This window comes from Puma concolor, chromosome B4 (genome assembly GCF_028749965.1).
Source record: "Puma concolor isolate L17-30 chromosome B4, mPumCon1.1.hap2, whole genome shotgun sequence".
NCBI classification, from domain to species: Eukaryota; Metazoa; Chordata; class Mammalia; order Carnivora; family Felidae; genus Puma; species Puma concolor.
This window is the reverse complement of record NC_141673.1, coordinates 83,089,139-83,116,784: the sequence shown is the minus strand read 5'-3', so window position 1 is coordinate 83,116,784 and position 27,646 is coordinate 83,089,139. Positions and strand designations below refer to the sequence as shown.

Below are 27,646 nucleotides of genomic sequence, written 5' to 3'. Positions count from 1 at the left end.
TATAATTTTACAGGATTCTAGATGGAGCCGAGGACAAAACAATTTCATCACACATTGATAAGCGACTATAGTTTCCAGTTTATTAACTCTCCTTTGATAATGGAGTACTCTTAATTTAAAACAAAAATGAATAAAAACAACTAAGCCTCTTATGAAAACCTGACCATGAAGCATTCCTCTCAAGATCTTGTAAAGAGACCTTGTAATGTATTTGTAAAGACAAAGATGAATTCAATGTTGAAAAGGTAGTTCACTGAGGACAGAAGATCCAACGGCATCGTTTTCAAATAAGCTTCCCTCTAAACTAAGCACCAGATGTGTTTGCTGTCCATGGCTTCACGCACATGACTATGCTAACAGGCCTTACAATCAAGTATCTATGGGAAAGGATTTTGCTTTTCCAGTTGATTTATTAATTGAGAAATAATTGAAACAATTTAAACTGTGCTGAAGTACTGATTCTTAGAGGTAATAGTAAAATAAATGAGGAAATACCATGCATAATAAAAATGGGCCCCCACAAAGCTGCACATAGCACTTACAGTTCTTTATATGTGCTACTTGGAGCATGGTAGAAAACAATAAAACTTTGTCAACAGTGGAAAGTGTGCTCAGTGGAAAGTGCTCATTGTATCTTCCATCGCAGACTTTTCAGTTATCTCCTCATGCAAACGTATGAGTAGAAATTAACATGCATTGGCTGCCACTAGTAAACATATTTACTAGGCGATTCATAGTCCAGTTCAAAATCCTGACCTAGCTCTAGCGCTCCTAATATCAGACTAAGAAGGAATAGTCAACTACCTTGGGACTAAATCAATCACGTGCTTGGGGAAGTTAAGTTTAAATGTCTTCCTGAGGTACTTCTAAGAGCTGAAGTGAAAGACTACAGCATTAATGCAGAAGCAGTATTCCAACAGCAATAAATCACTTAGTTAAGCAAAGGAAAAGCAAGGAGAATTCAAATGTAAAAAGAGAGAGAGAGAGAGAGGAGAAGAAGAAGAAGAAGAGAGAAAACACAAGTTTTTTAATTAGATATTTTAGCTTCCAGTTTTAAAATAGGCATTTTTCATAAGAAAATCCTTGTTTATTATATTGTGACACAATTATTTAAAGATGGTGCATATAAAGGAGAAAAGAAACCAAAAAGGAACAACTTATATGTCAGTCAAGATTTCAAGGATTAGTATTTATGAAAACAATTGGCAAACAACAGTCCATGATGCAAGAACAAAAAATGTTGTAGCAGATGTCTTGTCAAAAGGCTGCAGACTATGAGAAGTAGCATACTCTCGTCCATATGTTTTCTCAGCCTTGAGAAAAGATATCCTCAGTCATTTCAATTTTGGAGAACACAGAGTGCCTGTGTATATAGTGGAGTAGAGAAGCTTTTTTTGTATGGGAACTTTGAGCCAAGATTTCTGGTTTCATTTGGAAAGAAGTGGCATACATGGTTGACGTGGAACATGAACAGAAAATGAGCCAAATAACTCAAATAATCTAAATAACTCAATCTGTCAGGAAGAAACTGCAGAAGAAATTGGTGGGGTCATTGGGTGTGTCTTGGCCCCCTGGCATCCTTTCTACTATCTTTTGGCAACCACATTCTGATTCTCTTACGAAAAACAATTCCTCCCCTCACCCGTGCTGTTTTGTTGGGACTCTTTGTTACTGCCTGGTCTTAAACAGCTGCTCCAGAGCTGGACTTGTGACTATGAAATCTAGGCTTAATAAGCAGAAGAAGGGAGCAAACTGAGCAACTGGGAACTCAGAGGGGTCAGTGGATCTGACTAGGTAAAAGGATAGTCATAATGGGTGCAAACAAGGACGCTGAACGGGAGAAAGTAAAGGTCAGCCAGTGGGATGCCTGGATTGGCTATGGTGGAAAAGAAGCAGTTCTTGGTGATGAAAACTTCAAGGTGTTACAGAAGATGTGGGTGATGGACATGGAGAAGAGAAGGTCAGAAGCAGCCAGCATGTGGGAAACACAGCCCATGAGAACTAAAGTCCCGTCTGATGATAGCAGGTCTGGAAACCGAAACACAGAATGTGAGCCAGGTTCCAAAGTCCTGGGTGGGGGAGAGGGAATGCCCAGGATGTTGGCAGATGCCGGGGTGATACAGTGAGAGAGGCTTAACCTCAAAGGAGTTTTGGACTTTAAGAGGGCAGAGGAATCAGGCTATGAGGAACAAGGAGAAGCAACAGGGACACCAAGTCTCTTCACATAAGAAAGAAACACTCTTTGACAGAGCTGCTGAGAAGGCAAGGAGGCCTTCATGGAGAGTGAGTCTTCATTTAAAGCAAGAAGGTGGAAGGACCAGTTGAAGAAGTTCAGGACACAGGAGCATTTCCTGAATAGGACAGAGCAGGAGAAGAAGAGTCTGAGAGACTGAGGAGGACAGAAATGGCAGGGTCGGGGTAGTGTCCAGTATCCACTGGGGCCAGGCCTGGAAGGATTTTGTGCTTACCCTTTGTGCACCGATGGGTAAAAGCATGGTAGAATCGATACCAGCCGCTTCTCTCAAGAGAGTGAGCAACCAGTAGCCAGAGGTTGTATCTAACTCTATCAAGGCAATGAGGGACTCAGCCAGTCTGCACACAGTGCAGCCTATTCATTGAACGTATAGATGAATAAATGACTACACACCATGGTGGTAGGTAGTGAGAAGCCTAAAGCAAGCACCCTTCTCAAAGGTGTGCCCAAGTGTGAGATTATTGCTGGTTGCCACTTACCTTTCAGCAAGTACTTCCCTGATCGCTACACTCTGGTATGTTGAGTGCGAAATCAATGCAATACTTGGGGCAGAATTTAACTGAATGTCTCTGATCACTATCTTCACCATTCCGCCATCTATCTGATATTAATTAAAAGTATTTGATCTGATTATAATTGTCCACATGCTCTCATTTGGATTTCGTGCCACCAACTCATTATACCAAGGTGCTATCTTATGTTCATTAACATATCATGTTGGTTTTCCCTATTCCAGAATAGAAGAACTAGTATAGTCTATAATTTGCATTTTATTTAGAAATTCAGCCAACGGTCAGGAACAACTAAGTAAAGAGAAACCCAACAGTTGCGCTGAGCAATCTGCAAGTATTCAAAATGTTGTGTGTTGTTTCATTTTCAAGCACCAGACAGCATGTGCAGAAACCAAGCCTACCCTGAAAAAATCAGTAAACAGTAGATGTTCAAAATCATTACACACAAGAAGAAATATCTTAAGGTTTTGGGTGTTATTTTAAACAGGAAAATCATTTTCCTTTGAAAGCCACGGGTGACGGCCCTACAGCTTTGCAAATTGATACCAGGATAGAATGAAGACAGTCTGACATAGTGATGGTAAACACCAGCCCTGGAGCCAGATGCCCAGTTTTCATCCGTTTTTCTTTTTTTCTGTGTGACTTTGATCAAGATCCTTAACTTTTCTGTGCTACAATTTCCTCAATGTGTTGTTAATGAGAGTTAAATGAAGTAACATTGTAAAGTATTTATGCAAGCAACTGGCTTTTATAACATAGTAAACACCATACAAGGGTTAGCTGTTACTATTACTTAGAGCATGTACCTAAAAGTTGATAAGAATACATTTCCTTTTTTAATATTTTTATTTTAAGATTTCTTGAGCCCTCAGATTCAAACTCCTATAAAAGAAGTAAAAGCCTCAGATAGTGGTTTCAAAAGGTAAAAGCAAATTTAAGTTATAATTGATTTTCCCCAGCATTACTTAATTCTCTGCCATGTGGAGAAGCATCACATGTAGAGTAGACTCAGAAAACCTTGATTCACATCCCTGTTCTGTCAGTTACTAACAGTATGGTTCTTACTAGATCATTGCACCTTCTGGGCCTTAGTCTTCTTATAAAATGGAGATTAAAAATTACTTTCCTATCTCTGAGAGTTACAGTGGGGATCCAAGAGCACACACATTGTTGCTTTGCAAATAGCTTCCCTAGAGATGCACAGTCAGCAAACTTAAGTAACAACAACATCAATAATAATAATGTAGCTTTAGTACCTCACATACAGATTACACACACACACACACACACACACACCCCATCTCTGAGGACCTGTTCAAATAGGAGTCCAGAAATAAACGTACTGATAGAAAAGGTAACATGTATCAGGCCCAATCTGCTCCACAACATTTCTATGTCCCTTTTCTTCCTTACGATGGGAACAACACAGAGCAGCGCCAAATACCAACTTTCCCCGTGGCAGGAGATCCTGATGCTACTCGGGATCACAGCTGGACATTGCAGCTAATTACTCTAGCTAAACTCACTCAATGTCCCGGTTTGGATGACTGGGCCTCAGCCTCTCTCCAGAGCCTCAGTTGCTCCCATATTCCCCTGGTTTTCCAGGGGGCTTTTCCTGCTTCTTCTGCAGCCTGAGTCACTTGCTAGTTCTTTCTGGGTCCCTTTCAGCCCTTCCTGAAAGAGAAGCACAGTGGCTGGAGGCTTCCTTCCATTTGCTTGCCTCCAGATCTGGTCATCCTTCTTTAGCTCCAGCCTCCCTTGGCTGAGCTTCCATCATTACTGTGCAGGGTCTGGGGACCCTGCATCCACTCCTCCTTTTGCTTTCCAAGTCAGACAGCAACAAGGATATCACAGCCACTCCAACATAGTGCTTGCTGCAAGATAATCTCCTCATTGGCCCTCTCTGCCATTGCTCTGTCCACTGCTGGCCCAACTCTGCATGCCAACTATTAAGAAATCTATTTCCTGGGCTACAAAGAGATGTAAAGTGAAACTTGAAGTGATAATTCTAGAAGCTACTCCTTGGATACTACTAGTGAAGATCAATGCATTGTTCTTGCAGTAGTCGATAACATTTATTGCTACCATGTGCAAATAAGTCAGTCCATGAACATTTATTGAGCAACGACTCTGTGCAGAGAACAATGCCAGACAATGGGAATACCCCAGTGAATAAGATCACCAGTCTCTGCCCTCAATAAGTACAACACTTTATGGAGAATGGAGTGGGACTGAAGAGAGATACACAACCATACCCTCAAAGAATCTCAGCACTCAAGGCCTTCTGGACATTTCTTCATCTTATACATCTTATACATAGGCTAGATGAATAAGATAGATATGCCTATCAAGGAGTTTCTAGTTTATTTAAAATAACAACATAAAGAAAAAAAACCTTCATAAAGCATGATAATAAAGGTTCTATGCTACTAAGACAGATAGGATTTTATAAGAGCTGAAATGTTCATAAACTAGAATAACATGGAGTTATAAGAAACCAATCATGGAATGCTTCCTGAAAATTTGTTTAACTTAGATTTAGGTGGAAAGAACTAGCATCATAGTTTCATAATATATTAATTTTCATGTGTTTTTCTTTTTGTTCTTCTTTCTTTTCTTTAATCACAATACCATTTTTCATCTACAATCATTAACTACCAAATGTCTTACACTTACTAGAAGCAATGAATGGTTGGCTAAATTTTGAGGACTGATAATGTTTTCATCATGATATTTTAGTCATTGATCCCTACAGAATCACAGCATATCTCAAAAACTACTGAGGCAATGCTGTCAGATTTTAAAACAGAAAAGTAAAGACAAGGTGTAATTAAGAATTTTATAAATTTTTTAGGGGCGCCTGGGTGGCTCAGTCGGTTAAGCATCTGACTTCGGCTCAGGCCATGATCTCATGGTTCGTGGGTTCGAGCTCTGCATCAGGCTCTGTGCTGACAGCTTAGAGCCTGAAGCCTGCTTCAGATTCTGTGTCTCCCTCTCTCTCTGCTCCTCCCCCACTCATGCTCTGTCTCTCAAAAATAAATAAACATTTAAAAATTAAAAAAAAAAGAATTTTATAAATTTTTTGCAATAATGAGGTTATAATGACTATAATTGGGTAAACTTAGCAATTTCATAGCTTAACCAGTCACCAGCCAGCTCAGCAATTGAAAGAAGTAAATTTCTATAAACAATTATTGCTTTTATGTCCATCTTAATGATCATTGCCTAGATGAAAATATAATCAAGATTCCAAAGTGAAAGAGTATATTAATTATGTTCTTAAAAAGATCTCTTATTTTAAGGAGACATCAACATATTTTCATATTTCCAACCATCTAGTTATCTATATTTAAATAATACACACACTCCCAACATACGAATGATTAAGATAGAACAGTATGTGTGCCACATCACTTCTTGTATGTACATAGTTTAAAACAGCATTAGAACACTGCAAAAAAAAGTTGCATTCACCTCTAAAATGTATTTAGTAAGAAAGTCTACAAAACACAGCTGATACTAAAAACTGAAATTTATTTTCCCCTAGCAAAACAGTTATTATCAAATTCTTAAGCTACTGTGCACTCTGTATAGCAATTCTACTTAAATTTGTTTATTTGCCTGCTAGAGAGTAAAATTAGTATGTGCGTAGAAGGTGAATGATTCTGCACAGACTCTTATGATAAGAGTAGCTTGATACAATTTATAAATTTGCAACAATGTGATTACTGCCGAGACTGACAGGTCTGCATATTTGAAGTAGGAGGTAAGCTCCTTGGTATAATTCCTTATTCTTTTTTTGCTGCTCCTCAAAATATGAAATAAAAGATTAGTTACAATGATTTTTTTCCTGCTGAGGGAAAGAATAAATTCTTGTTAACTCAGCTGACAGTAAATTTTAGAGTTAAAAAAAAATGATGGAAGATATCTTAAAAATAATTGAAGGCAACATTTCTTAAAGACCTTTATTCCATATCACTCCAGATACCAACTTTTAAATCAAGAAGCCACTATCTGCCATTATTGTTCAATGTGTAAATACCACCTACCCCACCTGGGCATTGGTAAAGATCACAGCTCTCAATTAGATGCTGTGCTGTTTGTTGAATGCCACATTTCCGCAAGGGGCTGCCTATGATGGTCATCTTATAAAGCACTGTTTAGAACTTTTAAATCTAATATTCAGGGTACTAACAACTCAGACCATGATCACAGGGTGGGATGTGGGGAGCTCTGATACTGATCTGTAGGGCTGTAACAATAAAACCCAAAAAACCCCACAGCTATTGTGTCATAAACTGTTCCCAATCAACTTGGTCTGAAATCTCAAGCCTCTTCCTTAGCAGCTCACTGAATAAAAGGCTTATGCTTTCCAGTATATGTGTATGCAAATTTTATCAAGAATAAAATCAAAGAACTCATTTTATTTAGCTGAATATCTGAGAAAATAAAAGGTTATGATTATAAGTCATATAACCTGTGTGGCTCCAATATGCTGATTAAGAGTGTGAGCTCAGGAGCCAAAATGTCTGGGCTGGTTTACCAGCTCTCTTCCGCCTGTTGGATGTGTGACCTTATCCTCCATACCTGTTTCCTCACTAGTGAAAGGGAGGTAAGAGGACCTCCTATAACATGGGCTTGAAGATGAAAATAAGATAATACATATAAAGGGGCGCCTGGGTGGCGCAGTCGGTTAAGCGTCCGACTTCAGCCAGGTCACGATCTCGCGGTCCGTGAGTTCGAGCCCCGCGTCAGGCTCTGGGCTGATGGCTCAGAGCCTGGAGCCTGTTTCCGAGTCTGTGTCTCCCTTTCTCTCTGCCCCTCCCCCGTTCATGCTCTGTCTCTCTCTGTCCCAAAAATAAATAAACGTTAAAAAAAAAATTTAAAAAAAAAAAAAAAGATAATACATATAAAGGATCAGGAACAGTAAGCTCCTGATAAATGCTGGGCTGCTCCCATTTATAAAAACCAGTGGTTAAAACCACTCCATAGCTATTATAGAGGAAGTTTCTATTAACTCCAAGGATACTGGCATTTTAACCTGAACATTTTAAGAATATTGAATTTGACTAAAATATCTTTGTTGTCCTGTAGATTATATGTATGTCAGTGTAATTTATGAGTAGATAGCAATATATTCTCAGGGGAAATTATGACTGGCATTCCACGTAGGTCAACTTCTCTGACTGCCGCCTAAGTAAAGTAACTTTACCAGTTCCACAGGCTATCAGCAAATACTTTCAGGACTCGTTATCTTTTCCAGTTCTAAACTACAGAAGCTACATGTTATATATTTAGATCAGAGCTTATAGACATCTATATTTATGATTTATATATTTTTTATGAGAGGAATAATTTGTAATGCTCCATAAATCTTTTTTTTTTTTTTTTTTAAATTTTTTTTTTTCAACGTTTATTTATTTTTGGGACAGAGAGAGACAGAGCATGAACGGGGGAGGGGCAGAGAGAGAGGGAGACACAGACTCGGAAACAGGCTCCAGGCTCTGAGCCATCAGCCCAGAGCCCTACGCGGGGCTCGAACTCACGGACCGCGAGATCGTGACCTGGCTGAAGTCGGACGCTTAACCGACTGCGCCACCCAGGCGCCCCAGTAATGCTCCATAAATCTTAATGGACATGTATACTAAAGAGTGTAAGATGAAGAAAAAAAATCTTTAAACTAAACCAATCCTCTGAACAAAGTCCTTCTTGCTTCCTCCTCCCCCTCATCAGCTCACCTCTATCCAACCCACAAAAGTTTGTATCTCCATTACCACCTCAGGTAAATGCTTACTCAGGTAGAGACCCTGAAATGTCTTTAAATACATAAAACAGGGGTGCCTGGCTGGCTCTGTCAGTTGAGCATCCGACTCAATTTTGGCTCAGGTCATGATCTCATGGTTCATGAGATTGAGCCTTGCATCAGTCTCTGTGCTATCACCAGATGGAGGCTGCTTGGGATTCTCTCTTCCTCTCTCTGCCCCTCCCCCCAACATAAATAAATAAACATTTAAAAAATATGCAAAATAATGGTGTGGTGCTATAATTACACTGCTCTGTTCAACAGCACACATATGCTATCAAGTTATGTCTTTTTTTGTGGTAGAGAGGTCATACAGATAAGAGTGGGACAAAATGGCTTAAAGGATAGAGAACATTTGAAATCTCACTGCCCTAAAGCCATTTTAAAACATTCCTTCTCTTGCTTCTCTCCCCAGATTGTCAACATACATTTTTATTTTTTAAATGTTTTATTTATTTATTTTGAGAGAGAGAGAGAGAGAGAGAGAGAGAGAGAATGCCCGTGTGAGTGGGGGAGGGGCAGAGAAAGAATCCCAAGTAGGCTCCACACTGTCAGCACTGAGCCTGATGCAGGGCTTGAAGCCACAAACTGTGAGATCATGACCTGAGAAAAAAACAAGTTGGATGTTGAGCCAACTGAGCCACTCACGCACCCCTACATATTTTTTAATGCAAATAAATATACCAGCTGTTGTTACCTGTAAAATGCTTCCAAACATGACCAATCCCAAAGGGATTTCAAGGTTGTTAGAATTATATCCTTTGTAATTTGTTTTTTGCTTTCCTACCAGAATCACCTAAACAAACAATACTTACATGGAATTTTTATAAAACTCTAGTAATTTTTCCCTTTAAGGACTTTTTATATATAATTTTCATGTTTTATCCTTCAATAAAAATAAGTACTATAATTTATACCATAACATATGGTACATGTATGATCACTAGATGATTCACACAGAGACACACATAACAGAAAATTAAATTTTCCTCTACTTATAATAGTCTATTGGAAATCTTCAAGCTATTGCCCATCTTATTTCTCAAATTTTTGGCACAAACTAAGAAACATGAAACAAGGAAGAATACTAAGTAAAATTCATCTAGGAATTGCAATCATAGTATTATAAATTATAAATGTTTTTAAATAATTGACTAAATACCACATAAAATGTAATTACATGATGATTCTACTTAATATATCATACAGAGAATTGGGGCGCCTAGGTGGCTCAGTCGGTTAAGCATTCACTTTTGGTTCGGGTATGATCTCATAGTTCATGAGTTCAAGCCCCACATCAGGCTCTCTGCTGTCAGCGCAAAGCCTGGAGCCTGCTTCGGATTCTGTGTCCACTCTCTCTCTGCCCCTTCCCCACTCGTGCTTTGTCTCTCTTCCTCTCTCAAAAGTAAATAAACATTTAAAAAAAAATTTTTTAATATATCATACAGAGAAGGCAAATAAAATCAGAAAACTGAGATCTTAAAGTTGGAAATTGCTTCAAAGGGCATCAAACTCAACCATGAAGTAAATTTGTGCTTCATTGTTCTATTTTATTTTCATTTTATCAGCTACACAAACAGACACAACTTCGGATATCAGAGACCAAAGAAACATAAATGTAAATGGTGATTTTTTTTAAGGTTTTAAATTTAAACAGGTGGAGTCTCAAATGTATCCCTGCACTTTTTGCAAGTTCATGGCACATCACTTCGCATTTATAAAAGACCTATATTAGTACCTGTTTTTGCTAACTGAAAGAACTCTGAAGATTTTCACTTCTACAATAAAAGGCAAAAGCAAAAAAGGCATTCAACATTTGCTTTGCCGGAGAGCTGGACAGCTCTTATAGAGGCAGCAGGGACCTCAAGCAGTGGGAATGGCCCCACCAAGCTCCTTCCCTGGGAACCACACTCAGCATCGCAACATGAAGTCACCAGAATTTTGAGTTGTGTCTGTGAGCACCTGTGCTTTGTTTTTATTTATTCTGTGCATTCATTAGCAAGGTGTGCCCTGAGGTATTAGAAAAGCCTTAGAGAGACTATATTTTAGGCCTAGGAATGCATAAAAAATTTCCATATAAATTAATGGTGCAGTGGTGCCTGGGTGGCTCAGTCAGTTCAGCATCTGACTCTTGATTTCGGCTCAGGTCATGATCTCAAGATTGTGAGACTGAGCCCCGCGTTGGGCTCTATACTGAGTGTCGAGCCTGTGGGGGAATCTCTCTCTCCCTTTTTTTTCCTGCCCCTCTTCTGCTCTCTCTCTCTCTCTCTCTCTCTCTGTCTCAAAATAAATAAACATTTAAAATCGATTAATTAATTAACTGTAATCGCTTATTTGTTTTACACCATTTTGGCCTATGAAAGGTTTTAGAGAACATTCCACTTTGGGATAGCAGAGGAAACCTGTATTAGGATAGCTAGTGTGAAAAACCCTGGTATGAATTTGCTGTTTTGACTTCTGAGAGATCTTTTGGAAATGCTTTGATACACAGATAGTAGAAAAACAGTTGATGGTAGAAATCCAGATATTAGACAAGATATTAGGTACCTTCTGTGACTTCACACCATTCCGAGTGTCTCCACATTACAAATGTGGAGATAACACCACCAGCCCCACATATTTCCTAGAGCTGTCCAAAGGTAGCAAAGTATTTTAAAATACTTTGAAAACAGCAAAGCGCTATAAATTCAAAGCATTTTTTGTTACATTCATTTACATTTATACTGTCCTACCCAGAAATTTTAATCAGCCACAAGTAAACATTCCATCTACGTACTACATGTCATTTCTCACTGTCAGTAAAAGAATCATTGTGATATAGTGAATGGTGGCCCTCCACAAATGTGTCTATGTCCTAACCTCCAGAACCAGTGAATATGCTACATGGCAAGAGGATTTTGCAGATGTGATTAAGAATCTTAAGATAGGAGGAGTATACTGGATTATCTAGGTGGGTCCAATATAAGCCTAAGTATAAGAGGGAGGCAGAAGGGTCAGAGTAAGAGAAGGAGATATGACAATGGAGTGAGTGTGTCTGAGAGAGAGCACGTGGTGGTGGTTGGGGGCCGGGGAGGTTGGAAGATGCAACGTTGCCGGCTTTGAAGATGGAGGACTGAGTCACAAGCCAAGGAATGCAGGAGGCTCTAGAAACTAGAAAAGGCAAAGAAAGAAATTCTCCCTTACAGTCTCCAGATAGAATGTATCCCTGCCAATACCTTGATTTCAGGCTTTTGACCTCCCAAACTATAAGGTAATAAACTTGTGTGATTTTAAACCACTAAATTTTTGGTAAATGGAAAACTAATACAATCATGAAAACAGCCTATGATCCTGCTACCGATAACCAGGCTTCTTTTTTTTCTGAGAGCACACAATGAGTGTAAAATAATAGTTTTGATTATTTTCTGAATCTATCGCGAGAGTCATTTCACCCAGAGTGGTGAATCATTTAACTCCCCTCCAATGAGACGAATAATTGAGCTAATTTAAGTCCTGGTCTGGAATTTGCTGTATGACTTCAGGCAAATCACATAACCTCTCTGGGTCTCAATGACATTATTTATAAATACTTGGGCTACATACTCAGAAATAGCCTGAAGTGTCATAAAAGAGAGGCACAATGTATTTTGGTAATTCTATTGAGAAAGTCATCGTCGCTGACTGGAACAACTGATAAGTACCACCCATCAGAGCTCCTCCACAAAAATATCACTAGGAGTTATTGAGGTTTGTCTGGATTTTAGCAATACATGATTCCAAATGTTCAGTGCAGGGTAAGCCTGAGGGACATGTCAGGCACACATTAACACAGATTTCTGGAGGTAAATGGATGAGGAAGGGTGGGGGGAGAAAGCACTAGGGACATAAGAGAGAGTCTGGAATATGAAAGCAGTGCGGAGCCCCTGAAAGTTTCTGAAAGGCTTTTATGATCTCTGCAGACTATTCCAGGAGTCGTCTAGCATGTGAGCTGTGGCATGTGCAGTGGCTCTTGGCAAGCTGTGTCACTTATCCCCAGTGACCAGGCACAATAACCAGTATTTAATATGGCTCACAGTATATGTGTTAAATGACTGAGTGAATAAGCCCAACTAGCCTTTCTCATCTTAACTCTTCCCTAAAGGCTATGTCCTGGTGGTGCCATTCACATAATATGTCAATGGTGCCTCTTGGACTTTTGAAAACAGCATCTCTGCCTCCCTTCCAGCTCTGTCTCAGAGAGGCAGACTACTGGAGTCTTGTAGGCAAGGGATAGTGAAAGCCTGAACCAGTGAGAGCAGTGGGAATGGAAAGGAGGAACAGGCGCCAGCATGATTTATTCTAGGGTGGTTTGGGAGATACACTCAAATACTCTTGACTAGTCAAAGTAAAATCTTCTTTGATTTCTTTCTTATTTTCCTTGAGAATAGTTCAATAATAATCTGTTACATAAAAGTGCAACTCTTATCATGTGTCTCCTGTTAACCACAAGTTACTATTACCGTAAACCTCACTCCTCTGTCAAAAATTTATATTGACCCCATTTTTCTATTTAGGATCTAGTACTTCAGTCAAAATCAAACCATCTAGAGCAATATTTTAAGAAACTGGAAAAGGATAACAAGGAAGTCTGAAATTTACCATTTTTTACAACTATGCCAAAAACTCAGACCTATGAGCATTTTTCTTGAGTCCTAGGTCATAGAAGCATTTGCCAAAATAGCACTAACAACCTTTATTTCCATAATTTGCTTCCCAAAGATAGATGAAATGATGAAGAGAATTAATGCAAAGCAAGAATCATTTTGGGTATAAAGCAAGCCTCTGATTCAAATGGAGTATTTTGAAGTTATACCCCTTCAATGAATACCCAAGATGCCATTACATTTATTTTCTATGGATTAAGTTAAAAACGACAACAACAACAACAAAAAACTACCATATGATCTTTTTGGAATTAGATAGCATATACATAAATTAATAAATAAATTCTTCCAATTTTAAATATATCAGATGATGAGTATTTATGGAATCATACCAAAAGTTATTAAGGAACATGTACACATTTTGTTTGATACCTAAGAGTTTATAGGTATAGGTAGCTAGCTTAAAAAAAAAAAACCTCCCCTGGATTTATATTTTATACTTAAGTGTATCACCTTGGGTATTAAACATGCTGCTAGCTATCTCCTAATGAGCACCTGAGCTGTCATTTTTAATAACAAATGACAATTATTATCTCTAAGTTCTCCCTGAGAATCATTTGTGCAATACTTAATACAGGTAAGAATAGAAACATACTATTTTGCTTATAAAAAATAGTATTATTTTATAATACCTGGCATAACATTATAGAAAATGGACCAGACAATTATTTACAATAAAAGATCAACATGTGCCCAAGTGCATGGGCCATTTCAATACTCAGCAGAACTTTATATGAAATTTTAATCATGAATCTCAGTTGTTCATTGTAAAAAAGGTCATTTGTCTACATGAGAAAAATACACATATTCAAGATAAAATATAATAAAACAAATAACCCAAATACTTAGCCATTCTAATCTTAGTTGTTTTTTTTCTCAATTGAAAGCAGACACGAAAGACGAATGCCATAAAAACTGAGATTATCTAATTCATCTAAGTACACATGCCATCGGTACGTAATACAAGCAATCGTATCATAGCCTGTGTAATTCATTGGTTACAGTATTCTAGAAATTTTACTTGATTTTCAAATACTAAACATTAAAACCATATTACCTCTTCCACAAAGCTGTCTTTCTTCTCTAGCATTTCTCGTAAAGTCTGGAGAATTTTAATGCACAACTTTTCTTCCTTCTCCATCAGTTTCTTTGTATGATTAATCAACCTGAAAGCAAAACATGAAACCTTAAATACAACAGTGATTTCTCTTTGAGCTATATACTAACATATACTAGAGGGAAAAAAACATCACACTATTATTTGAAAATATGAAGTAAACAAGATACCTATTTTAAAAACTTTTTAAAATTACACTTAAGCTCATAAACTTTGTATTACAAACCATCCTTTGTTTTATAGGTGGTATATCTCAGTGCTTTTAAATTTATTCAAGTAGCGTACTTTTAGTGGGACACAATACTCTAAAAGACAATGAGACACTGATGATGTTTAATCCCATTGTATGAACTAAAGCAATTTGAGTAGTAGAGAAATATGAATATTTGTAGCATATTACATTTCATTATGTTGTACTATATTATTTTCTCTGTACTGTGTACCTTAATGATACAGGTGCTGTAGCAGTATACAACACTGCAACCTTAGCATAATGGGCTGCTTTCCAGTTTGCATTAATAATAATAATGTGCTATTTTTCACTGCTAGGACTTGGTAGAAATCGGCGGTTTTGTAATTAGAAGCAGAAAACAACAACAAAGTAACATCAAGACAGTCTATCCATTTATTTATTTTTTATTTTTTTATTTTAGAGAGGGACGGGAGAGGGGCAGAGGGAGAGAGAGAGAGAGACAGACAGAGAGAGAGAGAGAGAGAAAGAGAGAGAGATAACCTTAAGGAGGCTCCATGTTTAACATGGATCCTGATGCAGGGCTCAATCCCATGACCCTGGGATCATGACCTGAGCTGAAATCAAGAGTCAGATGCTCAACTGATTGAGCCACCCAGGTGCCCCTCCATTGACTATTTTACTATAATTTGGGCAAAAACTCTAATTTTGTAGTGGTAACCTTTGCACTGGTGTCCTCTCAGGAGAAGAGTTTGAGGATCACAGCTATATACCATCCTCAAGAACTCAAAACCAAGCAAAATGTTTATAATCACTATTTATAGTTTAACATATATAACTCTTAAAAACCTGGTTCCTACAATGACCCTGTGAGATATGTCTTCCTAGAAAAACAAAATGATGTCAAACATAATGTAATGGTCCCATTTCAGTGGCATAACAGGAGTACCATGGGGAAACCCTGAGGAAAAGTGAGCTTTCACTAGATAATACCTAGTAAGTGGTTATCAGGCGTCAAGGTGAAGTACGAGGACTTCCCATGGATTCTCTCAGTTCACCCTCACAATGCTACACGTTCTACTATCGGGCTCAAGAGAAAACAGAGGCCCAGAGAGATAAAGCAACTTGCCTGCAGTTACACAATCATTAAGTGGTGGGATCTGGAAATAGACCCAAGTCCATCTGACTACAGAGTCAAGATTCTGAAGCACCATTCTGTGGTGACACCATGCATTTACTAATCTCTTGAGTCTCAGAGTTACTGTGAAGAGAGTCCCCACACAGCCACCTCTATATAATATGATAAGTGTTACAACACAGGTAATGACACATACCATAAACTAGACAAAGAAATGATTACGTTCTGTTGGGGGAGTTTCCTAGGGCTGATCAGAGGTTTCAGTGAAGAGTAACTTCTAACAATGAAGATTTCACCTAGCAGAGAAAGGTGGGGAGGGAAGACATCCTTCCAAAGGGCACAATATGAACAAAGGGCAGAGGCAGAAAGCTGACCATCATATACAGGAAATGATAAGTACTCCAACTGCCAGCTGACACATGAAGACATGAAAGAAGACAGGGTAAGACATGCAATCTGAAAAGAAGGAACTGGGAATATTATGCTAAACAGTGGACTTTATAGAAAATAGGGAACCACCATTATCAAGGACCTGAATGGCCCTGCCCACATGTGAAAGACAACATGGAAGAGTGAGAACAAGGCCAGGGGTGAACAGGGCATGTGATGGGGTTATGATGCAAGAAGTAATAGAGAAATAAAATAGCCAGGACTTGGTAAGTAATGACAAATGGGAAATAGAAGAAGAGGAGGAAGGGCAGATCATAGACACCTGAAATTTATGGACTGGGTGAACAGATGGACAGCAATACTTTTCAATGATACCTAGGTCATGCTGAAGGAATAGCATGCAGGAAAGGAAAAGTGATTTCCTCTTAGACACGTGAACTCAGACAAGGTGTTCTAGATCCACGTGGTCAGGCTCAGCAGGCAGAATAATTCTTCTAGAGTTCTCTTGCAAGGAAAATATCTGCCTTCCTGAAACTTCTGTTATTTGGTCTTTTCTTTCACGTAGTAGTCTTTGATCCATTAAAATAGTTTTGGTGGGCATTGTCAATTTCTTTTTATTTTTTTCTCTCAGACTATTTTAATTTTCTTTAACTCCTCTTAGATAAATACTTAATTTACTAATGATTTGCAAATAGCAAGCATAAGGGTGAATACCATCTTCTAGGGGTTTATACAAGGTATTTGCCCATTACATAATGTTTGGTTGAGTAAAATCCATGGCCTTCTAATATTTTTTTCTATGATCTATGCAAAAATAAATTTCATGAAACAACTCACCATATAAATACAGGTGTATTAAACTAACACAAAAGTTACTTTTACTATATGAGATGAACTCTGATTTTTATATCTTCCCCTAATTCATTTTTTAAATCAGTGGCTGCCTCTCTTTCTAAATTAATTTTTAAACTCATAAGTGAAACACATCCCACAGTGTGATAAACACTGAGATTATCCTTCATAAGGGAGGAGTAAGTGGTGATTTGAATATTGTAACCAGATGCCTTAAAGGTTAACACCCACATTGACCTGTTCTCTCTTTATTCTCTTCTCTCTCCATACGACAAAATAGACATGTGCATTTGGGTTCTTTCCTGGGATCTATCCCTCACATTCTCCAGCAGACCCATCTGAGTCAACATGTTCCAAGAATGAAATTCATTTGAGCAAGTCAGAAGCCCCACTAAGGCCTTGGACCTAAGCTGTATTCTCTAGCTAAGCTTTACCAGAGAGCTCTGCACAGTAATACAAGGGCTCTTGCATAGCTATTAATAAAGTTGGATTCTAATTTCATTAGATATCCTTGCAAATAAAACCCTTGGTTCTTCACAGAGTTAGGGAAAGGGTAGGATAATCACTAGAGCAGAAAACAGATATTCCCAAGTCGCTGGCCATACTAAAATCATAATAACACAAAAATCTCTTCTCTAACCACTAAAGTATGTGACATTTTTTTCCCATCTTGGTGTATTATCTGTAATATGTTCCCACTATTATTTTGCTCTGTTTCTCTCCTTTTAGATACCTGGTGTTGCAACGGATTTGCTTTCAGCACATTTGCAGCACAGGTCAATATTTTTTTGGCATTTTGAGTTAACTTTATATCATCTTTTCATAGATGTATATCTTTAAGATCTAGACTGGTGCCATCCAACATAACATTTTCTGCAATAATTGAAATGTTGCGTATCTGTGCTATAAATTTGTTGGCTACTAGCTACATATGGCTATTAAGCACTTAAAATGTGGCAAATGTGACTGAGGAACTGAATATTTTATTTTTATTTTTATTAACTTAAATTTTAACTTGAATAGCTATGTGCAGTTCGTAACTATTGTATTGACAGCCTCATTCTTGACACTGAGCCAGCCAACTTTTTTCCTCAAGAGCCAAAGAGTAAACGATTAGGCTGTGTGGGCCGTATATACAACCTCTGTGGCCACCAGCTGACACTGGTATGATAGCCACACAGACAATATATAAATGAAAGTGTGTAGCTATGTTTCAAAAAACTTTATTTGTAAAAATGATCAAAAGGACCAGTGTACCGTGAAGCCAGTGGTTGCCAGTCCTGTTCTAGATTATCAACCCTCTGGGATATATCTGTAGTATCATATTAATTTCCTGGAGTTAAAATTCTCATTTATTACCCACTTTTTATTTTTTATATTTTTATTACCCACTTTCTAATTAATATTCTATGCATTGATATACATTCACAGGAGGTAAAGGATATTTCCCAAAGGCCCTATTTTTTATATTGAATTACTACCCAATATCTCTACTGAATTTTTTTTCTTTTTTAAATTTTTTTTTTCAACGTTTATTTATTTTTGGGACAGACAGAGACAGAGCATGAACGGGGGAGGGGCAGAGAGAGAGGGAGACACAGAATCGGAAACAGGCTCCAGGCTCTGAGCCATCAGCCCAGAGCTCGACGCGGGGCTCAAACTCACGGACCGTGAGATCGTGACCTGGCTGAAGTCGGACGCTTAACCGACTGCGCCACCCAGGCGCCCCCTGAATTTTTTTTCTAATGGCTTCCACAGTCATCAGTTTTGCAGATACTCTGGACCTCTTCATTTAAAAATTCTTGTTAGGAGACTGGCAAGTGTCCAGACAAACACATTCTTTCCAGTCCCTATAAGACAGAGAGGGTCTAGAGCCAAGAATCCATGATTCAGGCCATAATACAGAAATACCACCCATTCAACATGATTCCTGTAGTCAGTTCTTCTCATCCCATATCTTGTTTTCTCTCTGCAAATCCCAGCTTTAATTGGAAAAAGCAAGAACACACTTCTTGTGTCCCCCAGTCCTTCCATTTCTGCCTCAGTGCATCACAGTCAACAGAGGGGGTTTTGAGACCTCTTTGAGCAATGTCCTCAATGACACAGGAATTAGCTGTGATGGATAATGGTCAAGGGGTTGGCAGCCTCCTCCGACTGTCCATCAAAATACTCTTCCCAAGAAGACCAAGTACACCTGACAGGCCGTCGTGAGTGAATTACTCAGTGAGCACCCTCAGCATTATGATATGTCTCTTTTTTTTCTGGAGCTGGTTACATTTTCTGTCAGAACTTGCAGCTCTTCCTTGAGAATTGCTCATTTACCACAAAAATGGAAATATTCTAGGATAAACACATCAGCTATACTAGATCTGACAATTCCCCAAAAAATGCTGAGAGAAATAAGTAAATGAGAGGGCTGCAGATGAGGAAGATCAAGGCAGCATGGCCGGGTGCTGGGCCGAGACGTCACAGCTCTTCATCTGAAGCATGCCTCAGCCTTCTCACCACTAAAATGAGGCTGAGACGTCAATCTCTCAGAGTGTTCGTGCAGATAGATGATACGAGAGGTAAGCACACGGAGGACAACGATGCACACAGTAAGACCTCAATAAATGCTAGTTCCCCTTCCTTCCTCTCTGTTAAAGAAAATAAGTGACGTGAAACAGGAATCTTTTGGAAGGTCACCCCATATGGTTATAGCGAGGAATTAGAACCAAAAAAACAATTGCATGTGAAATTTTGTGCCCAATAATGACACATTTCATTTTCAGGAAATTTCAGCAAAATATAACCTGACCTTCATCAAAGAGAAATTTCAATTGAATCAAGTTAATTATTTTGGAAGTATATTTTAACATGCATTTCAGACCTTTCATGTACTCTGTGGACTATCATTATGTACCAGCAGAGTAAAAAGCAGAAATGTGTTAGAGGCCGTCTTGGTTTGGTAACACAAGCAGAATCTCAGATTGTACACACTTACTTGGACATGAAAGCACCACATCTTATTCTTGCATCACTCCCCTCAGGGAACAGTAGTTCTGGACTATACAACACATCAACCAACACTGAGAACTCAGCCTGCATCATTGGGCTGAACTGTTGTTCCAAGGAGGCCACGACATCCTGAGAAATAAAGCACAAGAGAACCCATGTGAAGATCTAAATCAGACTTCATACTTTTAAGATATGACAGGCCTAAGAATACTAACCAGAAATGAGACTTGGAATTTCAGAGATGCACCCTACCTTCCCATGGCATCAAAAGTCTGTGCTTTAAGTACAGTCTGCTTTTCTATATGAGTACTGCTTGGGCCACCTTTTTCATTTACAAGATAAGAGAAGGGTGGGTAGGTAGATGATTTCTAAGGATATATATACAAAGTGAAAAGTCAGTAAAGCCACTGTGATGAGCCCTATAGTATCTAGGATTTTAACAGAGACCCGGTAGGTATTCAGCAAATTAGGCTAAAGCGGGATATTTTTTGAGGAACAGCTAAAAAATAAAAAGATTCTCTATGTGTTTCTGACCATCTGGAACTAACCATATCTTCCAACAGGGAAATTCCTTGATATGATATTTGAAGCAGTATTAGCACTTCACAGGGATTTGATGACATTTAATACTATTTCAAATTACTTTTTTTTTTTTTTTCAATTTTTCTAGAGAGAGAGCACACAGGCAGGGAGAAGGGCAAAGGGAGAAGGAGGGAGAGAATCTCAAGCAGTCTCCATGCCCAGTGCAGAGCCTGACGTGGGGCATGATCCAACGACCATGAGATCATGACCTGAGCCCAAATCAAAAGTCAGACACTCAACTGACTGAGCCACCCAAGTGCCCCTCAAATTACATTTTTTGATAGACATTACTGGTCACCTAACCAAGAGCTTTTCTTCATCCTTCTTGCTAATAGAATTCCCATGTTGTTTCTCAATTAGGGAGCAACGTCCTCAGGGAGATGAGGCCTCTCAGCCTAGGGTCATGGTTGATTAGTATAAGCCAATAATGGTCATTCCAGTTCCCCTCCCAGTGATTAGTCTAAGCATGATTATGTGACACAGTCCTGGCTAACAGGACATCGGGTGAGGCTTGCTAAGCAGAGACGGTGGTGTGTGTTAGGGGAGGAAGGGGCATACTCTTTGGAAACTACCTAAGGCTCTCAAGACAGCTTGAGAATGTGAACCCAAAATGTGAGGCAGCCCTCATAAGACCTTTGGAGACCAGCCTTAAGCTGAAAGCCAACAGACCAACAGTGTCAGTGCCTTGATCTATCGAGCTACTAAATTAACCAATGTAGGAAGAGTCCCAACTCCAGATTCCTTGCTATGTGGAATGATGTATTTTTTTTTTATTGTTTAAGCCACTTTTAGTTATAATCGTGTTAATTATAGCTGAGTGCATTCGCACCAACATGTTTCTAAAATGGTCTGTGGGCAATGACAATTTACTGAAGATTCTTTAATGACTAACGCATCCCTTTTTTGTTTTTAAAATAACTGTGTTAAAAGACAAAAAAAAATCTTCTCACATAAGGCAATATTATTTTTCCTTTTATTTATTTATTTTTATTTAAATCCAAGTTAGTGAACATATAGTGTAATGATGGTTTCAGGAGTAATTTCACCCATACCTGTGACATATTTTGTTAAGCAGAAAACTGGTGTAAATTGCTTTCTGTTACTTTCAGCTATAGCAGCACAGATGGGGGTACCACCTCTCTTCATTTCTTATGTCTAGGGTTCGGGAGTTAATTCTTGCTGGATTCTTTGTTTCCTTTTTAGAAAAAGTGACCATTTCTACTTCAACTATTCTAATAAGCTTTCTGAGAAAATTCTGACGACAGGTAAAAGAAACTACCAGGAAGGAAATAACATAAATCGGAAACTAGATATTATATAAGGTGGGAAGAAAATCTGCTTATCAACTATAACCATATTTAATAAAATGTCACTAAAAGGTGCCTATTTTTCAGATTACCTCTCTTCATTTTATTTACTAAACAAATTGTGCTCAGGTTCCTATGATGTGAATTCTGTCTTCATCGTTTATTTTGATCATGGGCCAATATGTAATCTCTCTAACTTGTTATTCCCCCATATTAAAAGTCGAGATAATTATACTCCCAATCACATGGGTTTGCCGGAAGAATTAAAGGTAAGTATGTAGAACCTCCTCTAACACATACTGGCCTCTTTTTATTCCTTGATACATGTTTGTAATCATTACTGTGCAGTACCAGTTAGCTGCAATCATCACCCTATTAATAAATCCAGTGTTTATTTTGCTGTCCTCATCTTACCCAACCACTGCTAAGCATTTTACACACTTGCTTCTACTCTGTCAAACACTTTCTGCTCTTGGCTTCTGTGACATCATACTTTCTCTATTTTCCACCGCCAACTCCCAGTAGTTCCTGGTCGTTTCTTACGAGGGATCTCATCCAAGTCCATGGTTTTAATATCCTATATGTGCTTGAACATCCCACATTTATATTTCCTGCATGGACATCTTGCCAAGATGTCCACTCTGGACTCCTATTCAACTGCCTGTTTGACAAACCCACGTGGATATGTAAACAGGTATCTCACACTTAAAATCCCCCCAAAAGAATTCCTGATTATAATTCTCCCATTCCTATCTTAGCAAATGATTCAATCATATCATATCCTCTATTCTTTCCAACACCCCACAACTCATCCACCCATCTACCAAGTCCTGCTGGCCTTACAACCAAACATATCCAAAATTCATCTACCTCTCTTCACTACTATCACTATCCACTTAAGCCACACTGCCATCATCCTTTGCCTGAATTAATGCAAGAGACTCACTGCTTCCATGTCTGGACCCTATAATCTGTTTATCTCTCAAAATCCAGTAAGTAAATCATGTCATGCTTATCCTCTACTGAAAAATCTCCAATGATTTGCCATCTCACTTAGAATAAAATCCAAATGCCTTACCAGGCAAGTCTCTACATGACTGAGTTCCTAATTTCATAATCCTCTCTTCCTTTGCTCACTAAACTTCCACCCCAATGGGCTTCTCTTGGTTCCTCAAAACTGCCAAATTCATTCCGGTCTAAATACGTTTGAATTTACTATTTTCTCCCAATAAAAATCTCTGTCCTCAAATCTTTGAATAGATTATTCCTCTTCATTAATTCGAATCTCAATTCAAATGTCACCTCAACAGAGTAGAGTTCCCTGCTAAAAGATCTTTCTCCCAGTATTTCTTCACCATGTTGTTACCATGCTTTATTTTATTCATAGCATTTTTTTAATGTTTATTTATTTATTTTGAGAGAGAGAGAGAGAGCACACGTGTGCGTACACACGAGTGGTGGAGGGGCAGAGAGAGAGGGAGAGGAAGAATTCCAAGCAGGCTCCTTGTTGTCAGTGCAGAGCCCAACGTGGGGCTCTATCTCATGAACCTTGAGATCATGCCCTGAGCCAAGATCAAGAGTCAGATGCTGAGCTGACAGAGGCACCCAGGTGCCCCTCATAGTTTTAATTACCTAACATTAAAGCATCCATGTAATGGGTGAGGACAGACCTTCCATGAGAGCACAGAGCCCACAGCTCTATCTCCAGCACACAGTAGCTGGTATTGTTTTCACCAAAGACATATTTATTTAATGAATGCCAGTGAGTGTTCCAAAAGAAGTCCAAGGCACTCCTTCTCTATGCTGGCTAACACTTCTGTCCATCTCTCTCTGAAATGTTCTACTCATTTGGCTCTCACGAACCTGACTCCTCTCCTTTTTGACCCTGCCATTTGTCTCTCTTACTTGGCCATTCTGCCACCCTGGCCTCTTACAAGATGTTCTTTGTTTTTCCTATCACTATATTCTCTCTTTTAGCAACACCATCTGCTGTCCTTGCTCCAACTAATATCTCCAAATATAGACTTAATTTCCCATACATTTCACAATCTGTTAATGTGATTCAGCATATTATCAATGAACATGGCCAACCTCCTTTTACTGTATTCTTTCCTTCCCTGCTACAATAAAAAGTCTTAATAATATCACCCGGTTTCCAAACAGCAGTGCCTCTTATATGCCTCTCACTGTCTCTCTCTTATCTCCATCTAGGAGCCACCAGGTCTGTTGACCCTGCTTTCATTATTGGATGCAAGGCCTTTTTCTTCATTTCATTCATACCGCCACCTGGCTGAGATATTTAGTGATTCTTAACTAATCTGTCCTCTTCTAGTCTCTTCCTGATAATTCTTTCCTGAAAACTAGTAACTGTTTAATCACTTATAATGACATTTCCACCAAATTTTTAATGACTCATAGCCTTCAAGCTTTTCATACTGAGTCTAACTTGTCTTTTTAATCACATATAACACTCAGCTATTAAAACTCTGGACCTCTACCAATTATTCTACATGTGACCTCTTGCAATATTTATTCCAGTTCACGTCTTGACTATTCTCCAAGCCAAACAATTTCCTTAAACCATACCCTAATTGACTCCATGAAATCGTCTACAATTATGTGGGTGGGAAGATTTCTGTTATGGGTTGAATTGTGTCTCCCTAACAAAACTCATATGTTGAAGTACTTCAGAATGTGACTATTATTGTATATAGGGCCTTTAAAGAGGTAATTAAGGTAAAATGAATTCATATGGGCAGGCTTTAATCCAATATGACTGATGTCCCTACAACAAGAAGCAATTAGGATACAGACATGTACGCGCACAGAAGAATGACCACAGGAAGACACAGTGACCAGGTGGCCACCTAGTCAAGGAGAGGGGATTCAGAAGGAAAGAAACCTTGAACTTGGGTCAACACCTTGAACTTGGGCTTCTAGCTCCAGAACTATGATAAAATAAATTTCTGTTGCTTAAACCACCCAGTCTGTGGTATTTTGTGATGGCAGCCTGAGTAAATGAATGTAATGTCTCTCTTTACTTGATGTCCCCAGAATGTCCAGGCCAAACACAGGATTGGGATACTATGTAAAAAATTTGGGACTAAAGGTGGTTACATCATTTTCACCAATAGGACTAGAAGAGAATACTAAAAGATAAACTGAAACTAGGTTATGAATATTTAATTTATTACATGAGAATTTACGGTAACTTATTTCTCCAAATCTTATTATTATGGTATTGTTTTGATATTACAACTCATTACTATACTTTCAAACACATTAAGTAATACATACTCACTAAAAATAACTAAACAACTTTTACATAGAAGCTATGTTTTTAAAAAGAATAGTATTGGGCGCCTGAATGGCTCAGTTGGTTAAGTGTCCGACTTCAGCTCAGGTCATGATCTCGCAGTTTGTGAGTTCAAACCCCCGTGTTGGGCTCTGTGCTGACAGCTCAAAGCCTGGAGCCTGCTTTGGATTCTGTGTCTCCCCTCCCATGCTCATGCTCTGTCTCTCTTTCTCTCTCAAAAACAAATAAAGATACCCCCAAAACCAAAATCACACTGTATACACTGTGTGTTAGCCAACTTGACAACAAATTATATTAATAAATAAATAAATAAATAAATAAATAAATAAATAAATAAACAAACATTAATAAAAATTGAAAAGAGTAGTATTGGTAGAGAATTGTAAAGTAAAGCCTGGTCCCCAATTAGAATTTGACATTTCTAACCATATTTTATTTGTGTTACTACATATATTAAAAATTATAATTTAGAAAATAGTAAGCCATTCCATGCTATTATTGTACCTGTAACTTTTCAATGATGTTTCTATAATCCCAAGCAGGACCTCCAAGAGCTTCCTTAAAACGTGGTCCAGAGCGAGCAGATAGTCTCCAACCCATAGCTGCTCTCTGCACCATATTAGAATGGCTCTTCAGGAAAAGAGTATTCACTTGGCTGTCCAAATCCACTGGAATGGCAATCCCGCGATTCTTTGCTGAAAAAGAAATATTTAAAATATTTTTCTCTTAATCTGACTAAAGCTTCTTACACATTACTAAAATGGTCTTATAAGCATAGAATAAAAAAGAAAAAAATATAAGTTCTGTGATGTAATGAACAGTATGGTGACTATAGTTAACAATACTGTATCATATATTTGAAATTTGTTAAAGAGAATAAATATTAAAAGTTCTCATACAAGAAAAACATTCTAACTACCTAAGGTGATGAATCTTAACTAAATTTATTGTGGTAATCATTTTGCAATATATGCATATATTAAGTCATTATGTTGTATACCCTAAACCAATATAAGATGTCAATTATATTTAAGTAAAACTAGGAAAAAAAGAAAAAATCAAATCTTTAAACTCTGCCATTAAATTCTTTTCTGTAAGTACAAAAGCATTTAACCTGAAAGTATTTCAATTCTCATGACCGATTATTAAACTGGGCTCATTAAACATTCAAGAACTTATTTGATTTCTTGATGATTAATGTTTGAAATGAACTTCATAGAGCATCAATATAGAAAAACAGTGTATAACAACCATGAAAATTTGTACTTTCCCAACTGCCAAGGAAAATATGAAAGAAGACACAAAACACATGATAAAATCCTGCCAGTCCGCTCATTAGTACAACTGATGTGCATGTGTGTGCACACACATGAGCACTCATGCAGGATTCCAGCCAGTGAAACATCTGAAGAAAAAAAATAAAAACTTGAAGAGTATTTAAAAATTTGCATTTGAAGAGGGCACGTGGTACATGTCCTTCTTCCCAAAATTCACTGTATTTCACTGTGTATTTCATCAGACTTACGTCACAGTACTAAAAAATGAGAATACTTGCCATAAGGAAAACAGAAATATTGAGGCATTTTTACAAGCAGAATGAAGATATGACTGGTCCCTCAGAAAAGGAGAGAATATACACTGCTCTACAAGAGCTAAGAGTTAGAACAGGTCTTCCTCAGAATATAGTGAACGAACACCAAGAGTGGTAATGGGGTACAGGGGAGTCATCAGGGCAACTCATTAAAGCATAGTATGTGAACCACTGGGAAGCCAAGGCCCTCCTCCCTCTCACTAGCATAAGCAGAGAAGTTAGCAGCAGCAATTTTTATCCAGAGGATAAAGTTAGGGAACTGCAGAAATGTTTTCTCATGAAAGTGAAATACCTGTCTGGAAAGAATGCCAAATGAAGGTGTCGGGACTTGACAGAGAAGCAGAACAGGGCTTGAAGTAACTCCAAAGATCTTCATCAAATAAGGAGTCGAATAGGGAAGAGAGAAGAGGCAGCTCCAGCAAAAAGAGAAAATATACAAAAGACTCTAACGCCTGAGCAAAGCTCTCCTATTTTAACACTTGTCAGTATTCTCAGCTGGTCTTCTGCTTCACACACACACACACACACACACACACACACACACTCCAAAGGAAAGCTTGTATCATTTATTCAGCCCCTCACCCAGAACTCTGGGTCAGACCTGTCATTTATATAGGAAATGCTAGTAGAGAAACCCCTCAAAACTGAAGTGGAGCCTATGTAGTCATTAAAGACCTTTATAACCATGAACACACCACCAAGAATCACAGGGAAAACTATCATCAAGAATAACTGGCCCCATGGGGTGTCTGGGTGGCTCAGTTGGTTAAATGTCTGACTCTTGGTTTTGGCTCAGGTCATGATCTCATGGTTTGTGAGTTGGAGCCCCATATAGGCTCCATGCTGACAGTGCAGAGCCTGCTTGACATTCTCTCTTACCCTCTCTCTGTCTCTCTCTCAAAAATAAATAAATAA

The 27,646-nt window shown here is 38.4% G+C and overlaps 1 protein-coding gene across 7 annotated transcripts in view; it reads right to left on the bottom strand.

Moving 5' to 3' along the window:
• ITPR2 (inositol 1,4,5-trisphosphate receptor type 2) overlaps positions 1-27,646 on the bottom strand; it is a 515,364-nt gene that overhangs the window by 222,589 nt on the left and 265,129 nt on the right. For all 7 annotated transcript variants that reach the window (XR_015253713.1, XM_086713794.1, XM_025930361.2 and 4 more), the window contains 3 exons: positions 25,645-25,835; positions 19,922-20,064; positions 14,309-14,417 (listed from right to left, as the gene is read on the bottom strand). Coding sequence is in view for 6 of the 7 variants with exons in the window: in XM_086713794.1 (XP_086569920.1) it covers positions 14,309-14,417; positions 19,922-20,064; positions 25,645-25,835 (443 nt within the window). In the remaining variant the exon portion in view is untranslated. The remainder of the gene's footprint in view (positions 1-14,308; positions 14,418-19,921; positions 20,065-25,644; positions 25,836-27,646) is intronic.